General features: G+C 32.1%; 1 protein-coding gene across 2 annotated transcripts in view; it reads right to left on the reverse strand.

Annotated features, from left to right (window-relative positions):
- The window catches only part of Cbp53E (Calbindin 53E), a 579,284-nt gene that overhangs the window by 342,622 nt on the left and 217,475 nt on the right, over nucleotides 1–19,187 (reverse strand). For both annotated transcript variants that reach the window (XM_072523348.1, XM_072523347.1), the window contains one exon: nucleotides 10,918–11,003. In XM_072523348.1, coding sequence (XP_072379449.1) covers nucleotides 10,918–11,003 — 86 coding nt within the window. The remainder of the gene's footprint in view (nucleotides 1–10,917; nucleotides 11,004–19,187) is intronic.

Raw genomic sequence — 19,187 nt, forward strand, 5'->3', positions numbered from 1 at the left:
GCACCTTATTCTATAATACATCCAGATAAACAAGAAAAAACAAAGATTTTAGGTAAGACAGACAAACAAAACCCAACAAGTACACATCTTAAGTTTGTTAAAAGAACAAGAAAATGTACAGACAAAAATACTCAAGCTCAAACTTGTTCACAGGAAAATCCTCGCCCTGGGCCGTCAACTCAGGATTCAGGAGATTCAGAATAATGGCTACTATGCTGAGGAGATAGGAAAATCAAAAGAAATCTCCCATTACCATAGACACTTCCTTCATATTTCCCTAGACAATTTATCGAATATAATAGAAACTAGCCCAATCAACCAATTCCAAGCTCATTTTAAGAAAACACCTCTCTCACTTCTTTATTCTCAATATAATCATATACGCGAACAAGTAAAAGATGATTTGCATAAGATTACTCGCAAACAGAAAAGAGGACTCTTTAACTTTCTCGGAACTGCCATCAAATATATAACAGGTAACCCAGATGACTCTGACCTTGATCTATTAAAAACACATATTATTGCAATAGAAAATAAACAAAATGAAATAATCAAAAAATTTAACAATCAAATATCATATGGACAATCAATTAATACAAGATTCGATAAACTTTTAGAAAAGATAAATACTGATAATGCTGCTCTTGTAGCTGCAGTTAGTAAGTTTTCTGCAGATTTTGATAGTTATTTAATTTTGCATAATGAAATAGTAAACATTCAAAATATTAACGAATTTTTAACGAAACTAATTAGAACCATTACTTTATCTCAATTAAATATTCCAAATATCGAATTATTCACGTTAAAAGAATTAGACAATTTAAAAGAAAATCTTCTTAAACTGTATCCTAGAAATTCGCTTCTTGTCAGTGATGAACATCCGTATGAATTAATCGAAGCATCCAAAATGTTAGTCTGCGTAACCGCCAATACAATGCTCATAATAGTTAAAATACCTATTCTCCACGAAACTTCCTATACCACCTTTAAGATTTATCCGATCCCAAATAAAGATCACATCATGATTTTACCACCTACACCCTACTATGTCAACAACAAATGGTTCGAAAGCTGCATTGGAGAAAGTGACCACATCATTTGTACCAAAAACGTACAATCCCATTGTACGATACCAAATGTCCATAATTGCACAAAGACCATAGTGACAGAGAACTTTTTTCAAGAAACAAGCAAAGTGATATTGCTGGGAATAATCCATACAATAATAATTCAACAACAGGAAGTAAAATCAACCAGTTTACTAACGACAGAAGAACCAATCATCATTGAAGGAATCTACTTCAACAAGAAAACATCCGAAGACATTTCACTACCAAAAATAGTTCCAATAAAACTATTGCCGGATCACCAGATCAAAATTGAGAAGTTAACAATTCCAAATACACATGGTCAAATTCAACCCCTCGAAACAATAGATGTTTTACCACCACTTTCAATGGGACTGAGCACCACTTCAATTGTTATACTTTTATTTGTTTTAGCATTTTTAGCAATATTCCTAATTAAAAAACGAAAAAGAATTTCCCAAATTCTATTTGGTACGAAACTCCATCCTGCCCAAATTCAAATTCTGAATGAATTAATTGCAGAAGTTACTAGGACTTCGAGGACGAAGTCCGAACCAAAGGAGGGAGGAGAAATGTGAAAGAAGCTCCCGGACTATCTAGAGTCAGCAAATTCCGAAGATCAGAGGTTATAAAGAAGGAAGGAAGAAGCCCACGATTATTATTATTAGTTCTTATTTAGTTGTAGTAAATATCTCTGTAAATTGTAACTTAATTTTGAAAATAAAATATTTTTTTTTGAGAAGTTCAAGTGCTTGTGACATATTTATATATATATATATATAGAAATGTGAAAGAAGCTCCCGGACTATCTAGAGTCAGCAAATTCCGAAGATCAGAGGTTATAAAGAAGGAAGGAAGAAGCCCACGATGATTATTATTAGTTCTTATTTAGTTGTATTAAATATCTCTGTAAATTGTAACTTAATTTTGAAAATAAAATATTTTTTTTGAGAAGTTCAAGTGCTTGTGACATATTTGGCGCTGCGAACAGGATCAGCATCGTACAGAAACATACATCAGTTTCCTGGTCAACTTTAGTTGTTTAACGAGACCGATCGAACCTTGGAGAAGAAAGAAATTATGCATTGGAAATCAACTGTGATCATCCTTATGTAAGTTTTTCCTTTCTTTCCTTAATTTTTATGAGCACTTTTAACAATATTTCTCAAAACAGTATTGAAAATTTAAATTTATTATTTGACAATTTGAATTTAAATATTATTAATAACTCGTCAACTTCTAATCTAAGAAATTCCATTTCTTGTAATAAAAAATCCTTATCTTCTAAGAAAACTTCCAAAATGCCTGTCACTAATAGCGATATTGCTAGTCTGTGTTCCACATTACCAGAATTTTCGTCTAAAGAAGATCTTTCTACTTTTATCAAATCTGTAGATAACTTGTTAACATTCTTAGGTACCCAAGAACTTACAGAACCTCAGTTATTTATTCTTAATACTCACATTGTATCTCGTATAAAAGGAGATCCGAGAAATTTTTTGAATTATTCTAACAAATTAAGCTGGACAGATATTCGTCCTGCTTTACTAACTAAATATGGAGATAGAAGGTCAGAAGACATTTTGGTCACTCAGTTATCGACAACAGTTCAAAAACATAACGAATCCTATGATCAGTATCATCAAAGAATTTCCACCAATTTAAATGATCTGCTTCAACATATTACTTTAAATGATAATCCTGCTACTGTAAATTTTAAAACGCCATATTTTAAGAATATTGCCTTAAAAACTTTTTGCTCGGGTATAAATGAACCGTACTGCGAATATTTATCGCATTTTGAAATAGAATCACTTGAAGCAGCACTTCAAAAGTGCATTGCTTATGATAATCATAAGAACCAACAACAATATATGAACTTTTTAAAAAGCCAACAAACTAGAAAACCTTTGCTCAAACAGAGGCCACATAATCCAAACCAGTTTCCACGTAATAATCATAATAATAATAATAGGCCCACAAACTTCTCGCCCATGCAGTCAAATTAGTTCAGACCACCATTTCAGAATAATCAAACAAATTTTAATAATACTTCACAGCCAAATTTTAATTTTGCTTCTCAATCGTATAATAATAGTTCATCTAGAAATAATCAACCCCCAAATTTTCGACAAAATGTACAACACAGAATAAATAAATATAGGAACCCACAAACTCAACAAAACACACATTCTCCTATGAGTGGCGTTCTAACATTCATAATTCCGAAGTTAACATTGAAAATTCCGATTCCGAACAAGTCACGGAAGAATATTTCGACCAAAACTATCAGGATTTTCCCCTAGTATCTCCCGAAGAACAACCACCTCCTCTATAAATCTGAATAATTTACAAAAATCTCCCCGGCTACCTTATTTTGTTACGCCCATGACTCGTCTTAAAGTTCTTATAGATTCTGGAGGATCAGATACTGTAATCTCTCCGAAAGCTGTAAAATATTTTAATCAATCCCACATATACAAAAAACCTTTCACATTAACCTCTATGAATCGTACAACAAAATTTTTCCAAAATATTAAAACCCCTTTATTATCTGAATATGGCATTAATGATCTTATTGACGCATGAATCGCAAATTGGAGCAAAGATTTTGATATCCTACTGGGAAATTATGATTTAGAACGTTTTAACTCCATACTAAATTATCAAACTAAAACATTGACCTTAACAAATTACAGAATTACTATTCATTTTGAGACATTATATTATAAAATTCCAGTTAACGTCCTAGACGGTGAAATTCTAGTACCCCGTGTAGACTTACAAAATTTTACATTACCGGAATCCATACACACAGCAAAAAACGGTTTCATTCATAACCTGACACTCCCTTATCCGATAAAATTATTAGAACCTATTCAAGTTCAAAAACTTGATGAGTATGAAATTTCAACCGGACCAACGCACTTTGTAGAATCTAATATTCGTACACAACATTTAAATAATGAAGAAAAAAATAAAATACTTAACCTTTGCAGAAAATACAGAGATGTATTTTACGATGAGAAAAAGAGTTTATCTTTCACGTCAGCAGTGAAGCATGAAATTAAAACAAAAGATGAAAATCCTATTTATGTTAAGGGATATAGGCATCCTAAGGCGATGCAGGAAGAAATTAGTCGACAAGTACAAAAATTATTAGATGATAAAATTATTAGACCATCAATTTCTCCCTATTCGGCCCCAGTGTGGGTTGTACCCAAAAAAGCTGATGCTTCAGGCAAGAAAAAATTCAGAATGGTTATTGATTATAGAAAGCTAAATGAAAATACTATAGATGACAGATATCCTTTACCAAAAATAGAGGAAATTTTAGATAATTTAGGTAAGGCTACATACCTTACAACACTAGACTTGGCTCAAGGCTATCACCAAATCGAAATTCATCCTAACTCTGTCCAAAAAACTGCATTTTCAGTGCCACATGGTCATTTTGAATTCTTACGTATGCCGTTTGGCTTAAAGAACAGCCCAGCAACCTTTGAAAGACTAATGGACAACATTCTCCGTCCTTTCGTTCACAAATTTGTATTCGTCTATATGGACGATGTAATCATTTTTTCTAAATCTCTTCACGAACATCTCGTTCACATCACTACCATATTCGATACCTTTAGAAAACATAATTTAAAAGTTCAATTAGATAAGTCTGAGTTCCTTACGAAAGAAGTGGCTTTCCTAGGACATGTAGTAACCACTCAAGGTATAAAACCTAATCCTTGTAAAATTGAAGCCATTCAAAAATACCCATTACCAAAGACTGTCAAAGAAATAAAGTCCTTTCTAGGATTAATCGGATTCTATATGCGATTTATTCCAAATTTCGCGAAGATTACGTCTCCATTTTCCAGATGCACTCGTAAAGGTGCTGTTATAGATCCTAAAAATTAAAATTATTTGGAATGTTTCGAAAAATGTAAACAACTCTTAACTAATGCTCCTGTTCTTCAATACCCAGATTTCGAAAAACCTTTCGTACTTACTACGGATGCGTCTAATATAGCGATAGGATCAGTCCTATCTCAGAATAACCATCCCATTGCCTTTTATTCGAGGACCCTAAATTCTGCCGAACAAAATTACTCTACAATAGAAAAAGAATTATTGGCAATCTTAGACTCATGTAAACATTTTCGTATGTACTTGTACAGTCAGAAATGTATAGTAGAAACTGATCACAACCCTCTAGTTTGGATCTACAAAGTTAAAGACCCTACTTCTCGATTAACTCGCTGGCGACTTAAGTTAGAGGATTACAATTTTGAAGTTAGATATAAAAAAGGAAAAGAGAACCAAGTAGCCGATGCCCTCAGCAGAATTCAAATAAATGCTCTAAGCTCCAGCTCAGAATGCGCTGAACCTCCAGATGCAATTGATGCTTTTGACGCAGAAAATTTTCTTGAGGAATTTAAAAATTTGCAAAATAATACAAACACACAACACACCGCTGTCGAACACCCTATCACAGGAATTGAAATATCACCCGAGCCAATTAATCTATCGTCAAATCAAATTATATTCCAAACTAAATGTGCTAAATTTGAGTTACAATACAAAAAGATCTTTAATAAACATCGATACACTGTAACGCTCACCGACAACTGGCAAGCAGAAATAGCAGATGCATTTCAAAGTATCCTAAGACCGAATCAAAAATTTGCCATTATAATACCTCATGAATTTAGACCCTTCATTTGCAATTATTTTAAAGAGAAAATAAAATCAACAGTAAAGACAATATTCTGCAATAAATTGCTAAAAGATATTGAAGAAGAGGAACGACAAGTTGAATGCGTAGAAAAATATCACAGAGAAAATCATAATGGAATAGTGGAAACATATAAACATCTAAAGCAAACTTTCTATTGGCCTTCTATGCAAACCACGATCTCGAATTTTATAAATAAATGTGAAATATGCTTAAAAAACAAATATGAAAGGCACCCGTACAAACTTACACATTGACATTTTTCATTGCAACAAAACATTATATTTAACAATAATAGATTCATTTTCTAAATATGGACAGTGTTATAAATTAAACGATAAAACATCCATTTCAATACTGAATAAACTTAGGCATTACTTTACGCACCATAACTATCCAAAGAAAGTTGTATGTAATAGTGGCACAGAATTTAACTCAGCAGTCATAAAAGAATTTTTAAAACTCCACAAAATCGAAATTCATTTCACAACAGTTAATAACTCATCTTCAAACTCCCCCGTAGAGCGATTCCATTCTACACTTACCGAAAAACTCAGGAGCTTACGTGCCCAAAACCCCAATGATTCATTAGACGACATTTTGACACATGCCATTCTTATCTATAATCAATCGATTCATAGTTCTACAAATTTCTCTCCATTTTCAATCCTATATAGACCTTATGCCGAGGAAATCCATTTTGATTTTGACCTTCCCATATACGAAACGTACAATCAAAGACATAAGGAGGAATTACAACCTTTTATCGAATATTTATACAATAAACAAAAAGAAAACAGGCAGCAAATATTAGATAGACAGAACGAAAACGCTGAAGAAATTCCCGAGATAGATCTCTCAAAAACTTTGTATGTTTCAAAAAAGAAACATAAACCAAAACTACAAGCACCTTATTCTATAATACATCCAGATAAACAAGAAAAAACAAAGATTTTAGGTAAGACAGACAAACAAAACCCAACAAGTACACATCTTAAGTTTGTTAAAAGAACAAGAAAATGTACAGACAAAAATACTCAAGCTCAAACTTGTTCACAGGAAAATCCTCGCCCTGGGCCGTCAACTCAGGATTCAGGAGATTCAGAATAATGGCTACTATGCTGAGGAGATAGGAAAATCAAAAGAAATCTCCCATTACCATAGACACTTCCTTCATATTTCCCTAGACAATTTATCGAATATAATAGAAACTAGCCCAATCAACCAATTCCAAGCTCATTTTAAGAAAACACCTCTCTCACTCCTTTATTCTCAATATAATCATATACGCGAACAAGTAAAAGATGATTTGCATAAGATTACTCGCAAACAGAAAAGAGGACTCTTTAACTTTCTCGGAACTGCCATCAAATATATAACAGGTAACCCAGATGACCCTGACCTTGATCTATTAAAAACACATATTATTGCAATAGAAAATAAACAAAATGAAATAATCAAAAAATTTAACAATCAAATATCATATGGACAATCAATTAATACAAGATTCGATAAACTTTTAGAAAAGATAAATACTGATAATGCTGCTCTTGTAGCTGCAGTTAGTAAGTTTTCTGCAGATTTTGATAGTTATTTAATTTTGCATAATGAAATAGTAAACATTCAAATTATTAACGAATTTTTAACGAAACTAATTAGAACCATTACATTATCTCAATTAAATATTCCAAATATCGAATTATTCACGTTAAAAGAATTAGACAATTTAAAAGAAAATCTTCTTAAACTGTATCCTAGAAATTCGCTTCTAGTCAGTGATGAACATCCGTATGAATTAATCGAAGCATCCAAAATGTTAGTCTGCGTAACCGCCAATACAATGCTCATAATAGTTAAAATACCTATTCTCCACGAAACTTCCTATACCACCTTTAAGATTTATCCGATCCCAAATAAAGATCACATCATGATTTTACCACCTACACCCTACTATGTCAACAACAAATGGTTCGAAAGCTGCATTGGAGAAAGTGACCACATCATTTGTACCAAAAACATACAATCCCATTGTACGATACCAAATGTCCATAACTGCACAAAGACCATAGTGACAGAGAACTTTTTTCAAGAAACAAGCAAAGTGATATTGCTGGGAATAATCCATACAATAAAAATTCAACAACAGGAAGTAAAATCAACCAGTTTACTAACGACAGAAGAACCAATCATCATTGAAGGAATCTACTTCAACAAGAAAACATCCGAAGACATTTCACTACCAAAAATAGTTCCAATAAAACTATTGCCGGATCACCAGATCAAAATTGAGAAGTTAACAATTCCAAATACACATGGTCAAATTCAACCCCTCGAAACAATAGATGTTTTACCACCACTTTCAATGGGACTGAGCACCACTTCAATTGTTATACTTTTATTTGTTTTAGCATTTTTAGCAATATTCCTAATTAAAAAACGAAAAAGAATTTCCCAAATTCTATTTGGTACGAAACTCCATCCTGCCCAAATTCAAATTCTGAATGAATTAATTGCAGAAGTTACTAGGACTTCGAGGACGAAGTCCGAACCAAAGGAGGGAGGAGAAATGTGAAAGAAGCTCCCGGACTATCTAGAGTCAGCAAATTCCGAAGATCAGAGGTTATAAAGAAGGAAGGAAGAAGCCCACGATGATTATTATTAGTTCTTATTTAGTTGTAGTAAATATCTCTGTAAATTGTAACTTAATTTTGAAAATAAAATATTTTTTTTGAGAAGTTCAAGTGCTTGTGACATATTTATATATATATATATATATATATATATATATATATATATATATATATATATATATATATATAAGGTTCTTGAACTCCTAAGTGGAGCATAGAGCTTCAGTGAAGACGCGCCATCGGGTTCTATTTTGCGCTAAGGCCTTCACCTCATTCCAAGACTTTCCTTGACCTCTTATCTCGTCCATGATGGATCTTCTCCAAGTTTGTACTGGGCGACCTCTTTTTCTTTTCCCTTGGGAATTCCACTCTAGGGCAGTCTTTGCGATACTGCAACTATTTTTTCAAAGTGTGTGACCGATCCAACCCCACTTTCTGGACTTAATTTCATTTTGTACCCTCTTTTGTTCGGTCAGGTGTAGCAGATTGTCGTTTTTGATGGTGTTAGGCCAGAATATACGAACAATTCTTCGTAGACATTTGTTAACAAATACCTGCAGTTTGTCTGTGAGGGTGTTTGTCACTTTCCAGGTTTCACATCCGTTGAGTAGTACAGACATGACATTTGATCGGAATATTCGGATCTTTGTCCTTGTAGTATACTCGTCAGATCTCCAAACAGAGTTGAGCGTGCTGAAAGCTTGTTGAGCTTTTCGTATCCTCATACAAATATTGTCTTCTGTACCTTTGTTTTCTGTTATGACACTTCCAAGATACGTAAAATTTTCCACATTTTCAATCTGCATATTGCCGATAGTAAATAGCGTGTTGTTCCTTGCATTTATTCTCATGGACTTGGTTTTACTAATATTGATTTTCAAACCTATTTTATTGGCTTCAGTGGAAAGTGTTTCCAATTGGTAAGCCAGATCTTGGAACCTTTGACCTAATAGACAGATATCGTCCGCGTATTCTAGATCGCTTAGGCGTGTGGTTAACGTCCATTGTATCCCTCTTGTGTCGGAGTCTAGTTTGGAGAGAACATAGTCTGTCTCTCTTCCATAGGTGGGGTGAATGGTCGTATTTGGTATCATTCGATATTTTTGAAAAATAATAAATACGTATTTTTTGGTTTTTTTATTTAGAAGTTTATTTCTCAAGATGATTTACCATTTTCAATATCGTGTCATCTATCAACAATTCAAAAAATGTTCCAAATAATAATTGCTGCATAAGAAACCCAAATCTGCAATAAAAAATGGTTGTTCTAGTTTAAGATTTCTAAGAGACCCCGCCTCGTCCCCAGGGGATAGGTGTGGAGGTAGTGTTTGTTGTCATTCGATAAATTTTTAAAATATATTAAAAACATTCTTTTTAGTTTTTCGATCAATTTCCGCTTTTTGTGACTCACCAGGTAAACATTCTTTTTTTGGCTTTAAGTCCAACGTAACTTTATGTAACAGAAATAAAGGAAGATAAAAATTGCGGTATGTAGAGAAAAACATCACTAGGATCTGAGTTCGTAATAAAAACAATATTAAAGAGAATAACGTAGAGGTAGTTAAAACAAGTACCTAATAGGATAATGTTATCAATTATACCAAATAAAATTTGTACTTGATTAAAAATAGTTATTTATGTACGAAGGGTATTAAATAGATGTTTATTCCCAGAGGGCGACGATGTTACAAACCCGATGGCTTCTGGCCAGAGGGTTTGTAGGTCGTCCGAGGGCATATAGATCTATTTATCCGCGGTGCATACAAACTTTTATGTCATACTAGTTCGTTATTGCATCTAGAAATAAATATGTTCTAAAAAATCCGAAAATTCGATTTCATTTTGACAATATATTTACTAGTAGACATTCTATCGTCCGTGTTATGTTGCTACGCTACAGAAATCTTATTATCTTTTTGTTTGTATCTTTACGCCTGTGCGGGCCATAAAGTACACTTTATGCCCGCGCGGGCATAAAGTACACTATTACGTAGTTGGTAACTAAGCAATAAAAACACAATATTAAACTAGTATGACATAAAAAAATGTGGTGTATCTGTGTGTTAAGTTGTATTGGTTTTTTATGTTGAGCGATATAAAAGAACCGGAATCACTTTTTTTTTTCAATTAGTTTTTTTAATAAAACATAAAAAGTTTGTACTAGAATATACTAGAACAATGTATGTTTCACTAGAATTACACTGTGGTATTCAAGAGGCGTCAAAAGACCAAGAAAACATCCAAATTTAAGAGACTAAGAGATAAGATTATGACATAACGAAACAAACCGCTACAACATGGCGCAGAAAAGAGAAGATTAGACAATCGTGGCTAGAAATGAAAAACGACTCTGTAACGTTGGCTGCAATATAATGGGTAGAATACGCTGAGAATGATCAAGATGACGACATATGGATGTGTATTTTTATTATGTATACATTTAGGTATTTAATCTCTACTAATTACTTACTTCCGGTCCTACATCTGAAATATTGGCACTTGAAACAAATTCTCGTAAAAATCCATCTAACTCGACACCTTCAATATAACCATTACCTGGAAAATAAATAGGTTTTTTATTATTTTTTTATTTAAAGATAAAGTCATATCTACTTAATGGTTATTAGCGACGTATCTATAAAGACACTATAACAAGACATTATTGATATATAGAGACTATGACAAATATAGATATTTGTTAATCAGATAGTTACTCTAGGTAGTAATTACTATCATACAAAATATAAGTGAATAAAGGTACTATGTCACATTAATAAAAACTACTAAAATGCTGTGTCTCCATTCAGGAAACCTGCTAGATTAGCTTAAATAACTGTAGCTTTGACCCTTGAGAAGTTAAGGAAAATAAAGGAACAGGTTTGTGGACCAAGAATACAGATGGTACAATTAAAACGTTGTAAAAAACATACCCAACCCCATAAAGACGAGTAAGACGTACTAGGCGCCTAATTTTATAATATTTTTGTATAGTTGTGTACCCCGGAGGTAAAGGACACTATGTCCATTTTTATCGAAATTTAGATTATTGCACTTTTGAATATAACTTTTCTGGCTCTACACATAGGTAAACCATACTATGTCCAGAGACAATTTTACGGCAAGTTACCGACTTTTTAATAAACACCAAGTCCACTTCCAGTCAGAGATAAACAACACCATGTGGACTTGGTGTCGTGTACCTCTACTATATGTGTGCACAGTCATTTACCATCCGAACATAGTGTTATGTACCCTTGTACACTTCCCGTCATATAAAAATGGTACACTTTTTTTCCAATGTAAACCAGTGTTCAGACCAGAGATATAAAAGAGAGCCTCTCTTACATATCTCTGGTTCAGACTGGAGACAATGGTTCGTGAAACAATTCATGGTTGCCATCACAGATAACGGAATTGCACTAAATATAAATAAAAAAAATAACGTTTAAAAATGTGTTAAGATAGATATTATTTTTATTATTAACAAAAAACGGTATCTAATAAATTTAATAACCAGAGAGACGGTTGAGTTAATGTCCAAAATGTTTGAAGATTGTTTTAATAATGGATATATGACAAAATACTATAATTTCAGCAGTTTCGAATTATAATACATATATGTATTTAAATTTCACACTTGTTCACTGTAAAAGTTATTCATTTTGTAGTAATTTCAAATTAAATTTTTAATTTTTTCAGTGTGTTTTATTTATTCTAGTATGCCACAACTCAATACAGTTTTGTGCTACACTTTACGAGAAACGAATGACAGGTCTCGATTTGAAATTAAACATAATAATTTAAAGTCATGTCTAAATTTTTTATTTTTTAACATTATTTTTGAATTAAAATATTTTCATAAATTCTAATAAAACACGATTCAAGTCCTTCTTTTAGCTGGTTTGATATAATATATTCGTTATAAGAAAGAAGTGGACAAAAATGATAATTTGTTTGGAGAAGAAAATTCGGGTATTGATAAAATCTATGAGCCTCTAAGTGGTGAAAGCTCAGAATCGGACGACAATGATATAAGACATATAAGTAAACCAGCGAAAACAAAGTTAAAAATTAGAAAGAAAGAAAGCTATTATTACTCCTACGATTAGTGGGGCAATAAAAAAAATCTTCTTCAGGACGATTTATCCCTAAGCAGTGATTCAGGCAATTTCAATGAATATAATGAAGTTATTTTAGAAGAAGAGAAAAGTGTTAAAAGAAAGGTACAAAATATAACTAAGTGCAAACAAAAAGGTAAAAAACGTGTAGTAAATGAACAAAATTGGGCCTGTAATGTTTGTAAACGAAAAATAGCTGGTGGGAAAGAGTATCTCAGTAAAAGAGGCAAAGACATGCCTGCAAAAATGTTAAAGCCTCCTTGCATGTGTCGCATTAAATGCTCTGAAAGATTGCCAGAATACTAAAGACAAAAAATTTTTAACTCATACTAGACTGAGACAAACGTTTCAGATCTTAAAAAGCAATTTATCTTTTCATGTATCGACATCCAACCTACTCTTCGATCAAGAAAAAAAGATCTAAATTCTACCAAATCTAAAGATAATACACTACACTACCATTTTACAGTGAACAATCAGCTATTGAAGGTGTGCAAGGTTATTTTTTTAAACACACTTTGTATATCTAATTTAGTAGTAGTAAATATGTTGAAAAAAATTGAGCCAGGAGGTTTAATAAAAGCTGATCAAAGAGGTAGACACACGCCAACCAATAAGACTCCTACCAAAACCATAAATAGTATACATCAACATATTAAATCATTCCCAAAATACGAGAGTCATTATTCCAGAGAAAGGAGTAAGAGAGATTATGTGGGCACAGAACTTATAAACAATAAAAAAGATGTATCAACTGTACATTGATGAATGCAATGAAAGACATGTAGATCCAAAGCTCAGAGCAAAAAAGTGGTTGTACGCAGATATTTTTAATAAAGGCTTCAAGTTGTCGTTTAAACCGCCAGAAAGAGACATTTGCGATACATGCAGTACATTAACCGCTCAATTAAAAAATAATCTCACTGCAGATGAGCTAACCAGTGTATAGGCTGATCATGATGCTCACCTAATTGAATCTAAAACTCGGTATAACTTAAAATAATTGAACTATCTGGTGATTTGCAAAAATGTTTGCCTTCACCACTAACAAACAATTGTATTAATTTCTACAAAACGAAGCTTTGGACAATAAATTTTACATTACATGATGCCAGTGATTTTTCTGTACAATGTATAATCTGGGAGGAATCGAAAGGGGCCCGAGGTGCAAATGAAAATACCTCATCAATTTTGAAATGGACTGACAATACAATTCCAGGTAGTCAAGTAGAGGACATCACTCTTTGGACCGATAACTGCTATAAACAAAATAAAAATATAAGTATTATAATGTGCTATTTGTGGATACTGCAAATAAAGACGATCACTCAAAAGTTTTTACTGAAAGGGCACACACATATGGAAGCAGACACTGTTCATGCTTTAATCGAAAGAAAAAGAAAGAAACCACCATGGGACTGGCAACAACTAGTTAGGCAAACATCAGGTAAATACACAGTGCACAATATGGAACTTGCAGATTTCAAAAACTTCAAAACGCTGTTCGATAAGAAATTGTCATCTAATTCTCCTTTTGTAAGTAGAAAAAAAATGTTAATAAAGATTCTGTTCTACTGTCAACATGTGTTTTCCTACAAGTCCAACAAGAATACATTGGAAAGTTCTTTTATAAGACAGATTTTAATAATCAAAATATGTATGAAGTGGACTTCATGAGGTATCGAAGACAGCAAGTAACGTTTCCAGCCCAATTAAATCAAGTCTCAGTAATCCCAGTACCAATCACAAAACAAAAGTACAATGACTTAATTGCATTACTGCCATTTGTTCCGTCAGTTTGTCATGCGTTTTATCAAAATTTAACACATAGCGATGTAGCCACAAACGATTACCCACAAGAAGATGAAGATGATATGAAGCATCTTTAACATAACATTATAATATTTACCTCTAATAAAATAATAGTATAGGCTGTTTAATGTGTTTGTATTGTTTATTTCTTAAAGACCTTAACATGCAATCCCACATTATTTAAAAAAGTTGTTAGAGGTAAACAACACTATGTCCAACTACACATTTTCAAAAAATTTTTAAAAAATGAACAGTAAACCTCAGGTATACAACACTTCATGGAATGAAAGACGATTATACACACCACAATAATAATATATTAATCTTGGTTAAATATAAGAAACATTTGAGTATTTAATGATTACAAATTTAAAATTTTTTAAAACTGCTCTCCTGAAAAAGTAAGAAAATAGACATAGTGTCCTTTACCTCCGAGGTACCGAGTTATTGTATTAACTTTCCGATAGGCGCTGCCACCAAAGTAACTTATATTTTAAGCATTTAAACATTAACCCATTAACACCCAGCGTACCTGCAGATACGGCAAATATAATTTCCTACGGACACCATCTCTGGTTGAAAATCTGAATGTCTAGGGCACAAGACGATTATGCATAGTTTCATCTCTCGGACGGTGTAACAGATTACAATATTTTTTACGTAGTTTTAAGGTACACTTGGAAATATCCATTGCGGTTGTGATTTAGAGGTTACTTACCACATATGTGGTAAGTAAACATTTTTATCAATAATTTTCTATAATCATGAATGTATTTTGTTTCATGCCTGAAATTTGTTTTCCATATGTGTAAAAAATAGTGGGTGAATATAGTTTTATCACACATATGTTTTACCCTGGAGCTTTAAGAACCTAAACTTCTCTGTAGCTGCTTGGATACATTAGGCAAAAGGGTACAAATGAAAATAACAATTTTTTAGTTTTAAAATTCTACGACGAGTCGTCCAAAGATAACCACGCATTCTGCATACCATCATAATTCTGAATTTTATGAAAAAAGTATCAAATGCTGGCAGCAGCTGTAAATGATATTAAAAGTGTAGAGATTAACAATAGTGCAGAAACATATTTGGTGGTAATTCCACCAAATGTTGACGATCAAAAAGATGAGGAACAGTTTCATAAAGGTGATTTAATAACAATCCAAATTTCTAACGATGTTTCTGGAAACCTAGAAGTCATTATTGACGATTATAAAGATGAGGATGACTATAGAACGGTGGATGATTCTACTTATAATGATTTGGATAAAAGTGATGACCCGGATGAATCTTTCAAAAAATAACTTACTGAAGAAGCCCGGAGATCCCAAATGGAGTCGTAAAACTGTGAATAAGAGCATGAATGGTACCAATGGAATCTATAAACAAATGGAAAGGGTAAACGCGGAGCTTGCAAAACTAAATACGTTACAAACTTTTGATTTACAAAAAGGTATTTGGTGATAAAAATGTAAATCATATTGTTCCAAAATTAGACATAATAAGCTCAGTGGAAAAAATATCTCAATATTTACCAACCCATGAAAAGGAAGAATACAGAGTATTATGTAAACTTGAATTGGAAAAGTCTATTAAAATTGAACAAAACATAAACCACGAGGAACTAAAATCTATAAGAACTTTAAAAAAGGACGACTCCATAATCATCCTACCAGCAGACAAGGGGAATGCAACTGTGGTAATGGATAGAATTCAATATGAAAACAAAATTAAAGATCTAATAATAAACGGACCTTATACAAAATTAACAAAGGATCCAACAAAGCCTTTGGAAAACAAAATATATAGAACTTTATTCAAGTTTAAAGATTGTTTACCCAGTTATCAGGGAAGATTAATTACACCTCATTACAGTAAGACCCCTCATTTTTATGGAGTACCGAAAATTCATAAAACGAATATACCACTTAGACTTATTTGTAGTACCATGAATTCTCCTTGTAGTAAACTATCAAAAATTTTTAATAAATATTTTAAAACCAATTGCAAATAAAAAATATAAAAATTTATAAAAAATACACAACATTTTTTAAATAAATTATATAGATATATATATATATATATATATATATACCCGGTATTTAGGCGTTCGACGCCCTTCCGGTAGGGATCTATGGAGGAGTATCACCTAGCCGCAAGCCCTTATCTCTTGCCGTACTGCTCCATCATAGGCCGATCAGATACCAGCATATTCTAGACTAAGCCGCAGATTCATTTTAGAATTTTAAACTGCTGCGTTAGCCTTTTTGTTTTCTGCACACCGAGCCGGGGATCGAACTGACATCTCTCGCATTGAAGCGAAGGAGAAGCCAGCCACCTAGCCCGCTTGGCTAATCCGATCGACTTAAATAAATTAAATTATCTAAATAAATTAAATAAATTATCAAATATTGAATTTAATCCAAATAATACTTTAGTAAGTTTTGACATAAATAGTTTATTTACGAATGTGCCATTAGATAAGACTTTAAATATAGTCAAGACAAAATTAGAAAGTGATGATACATTGGCAACTAGAACAAGACTAAATATATCAGCTATAATGGAGTTAATATGTAACATTATGTACTGATAATACATACTTTCAACTAAATAATGAATTCTATAAACAAAGTTTTGGACTAGCAATGGGCTCTAGTTTATCTCCATTATTAGCCGATATATTTATGGAAGATTTTGAAACAAATATTATTTCTAAACAAAATTTAAAACCCTCAGTATGGTGGAGGTATGTAGATGATGTATTCTCAATATGGCCTCATGGATCAGAGTTGTTGGACACATTCCTAAATGATATAAACGATAAAGAAGAGACAATAACATTTACCATGGAAAAGGAATATAATAACACATTACCTTTTCTGGATGTTTTAATCTCTAAGAACGATACTGGATACGAAACTCAGGTGTATAGAAAACCAACACACACCAACAGATATTTAAACTTCAAATCAAATCACAATATTAATATTAAAAAGGGAATTATTAAATCCTTATACGATAGAGCCAAAATTACTGGTTCTAACGAAAATTCGTTCTTGGAGGAAAAACATTTGTTAAAAACTGTTTTATTAAAAAATGATTATCCTTTATCGTTTATAAATAAGGAATTTTCAACAATCGATCGAATAAAACAAAACAACTTAAAACGAGATCCTACAGCATATGCAAGGAATAATACGAGGAAAATAACAATACCATACATAAAAGGATTGTCGGAAAAGCTTAAAAGGATAGGAAATAAATTCAACATTTCAACAACATTCAAAACAACAAACACGTTGAGATCTATTTTGTCCAAAACCAAACCTAACAATGAACAAGAAAGGACAAAGAATTGCATTTATAAAATACCTTGTGAATGCGATCAGTTTTTTTTTTATTTGGGTGAAACATCAAGACCATTAAATGTTAGAATAAGTGAACATCAATCCTATATTAAAAATAGAGAATTTGATAGATCTCAAATCTGTAAACACGCATGGGATAATGAACATAGGGTTCAATGGAATGATTCAAATATAGTCCTAAAAAAAACGGATGGTAAAAAGAGAAAAATCAAAGAAGCGGCTCTAATTATGCTAAATGAGACCAATTGTGTCGCGAATTCCTCGGCAGAATGTAGTAGGATCTGGTTACCCATATTGAAAGAGGAAGTTATTAAAAGAAAAATACCAGTATTGGTAAGTCAGTAACATTTATAGAGAATACATCATTTATGTTTTTTAAATAACAAACATATAAAATCGGAATTTGGTGTTTATTGAAGGTAAACTAAATGCACGATCAAATACTTACCATGTCGGGATAGTATTATGAGGTTTTTTTCCTGGTTTTTCCCTCATAATTTACTATGGAATCACTAACAGAAGAATTTTACTGTCATCATTTCATGTATTTGTCTTTTTAAAGACGAATTACATGTTATTATCTTTTCTGACGGATATTCTCAAGTTAAAGTTGATTTCATGTAATCGAATGAACTATCTTATAAGTAAAGTCGTCCCAGGAACGCAACTTAACAATATTGGCAATATCATTTTAAAGTCGTCTACTTTAAAATGTATAAGGTATGTCTGAATTGTCAATATAGATGAGTCAGATAAAATTAAATTATTAGAAGAATTTTTCACTAAGTAAAAAAAAAACAAAATTTGTTTAATTTACTAATGTTTGTATTTTGAGAACGATTTCCGAAGTGGAAATTGAAACGTCAATAAACGTATTTTAACCTTTGATTGTGGCTTATTCCCATTTAAATATAAATTAATGTAAATCATATTGTAGATCAAACCAATCTGTGATTATATCATTATATCAAAATTTTTGTTGAAATTCTTCTTATTAGCGTGTTTCATAAATTACCCCATGAAAGGATGTATTGGAATCTGGATGAAGATCTGAATGTTCTATTTATTTTCAACGCAGTAAGCAGAAATAATTATGCTAAATTAAAAAGTGTATACATTTGAAAGAAAATACTCAATTCAACAAAATTGATAAAATATCTACGACCGGAGGAGAACGGAGAAGCTTTACAAGTACTGGATTTTGTGTAGTTTTACTGGTTACAGTTGTGATTTTGATACGTACTGCGGAGCCAAGTCTTCACCTAGCGAAAAATAGATAAACCAGAAAAAGTCTAAACTGCCATTAGGATTTAATATTTTGGTTTTAGACGTGTTAGCAGTAAAATTATGTAAGGTCGTGTTGTGATTTAATTAGATACACAGTATCTACGGTCTTCAAATAAACATTCTGTATCAAAGATGAACTGAAGAAAAAAAAT

The sequence above is a fragment of the Diabrotica undecimpunctata genome, chromosome 2, assembly GCF_040954645.1.
Source record: "Diabrotica undecimpunctata isolate CICGRU chromosome 2, icDiaUnde3, whole genome shotgun sequence".
NCBI classification, from domain to species: Eukaryota; Metazoa; Arthropoda; class Insecta; order Coleoptera; family Chrysomelidae; genus Diabrotica; species Diabrotica undecimpunctata.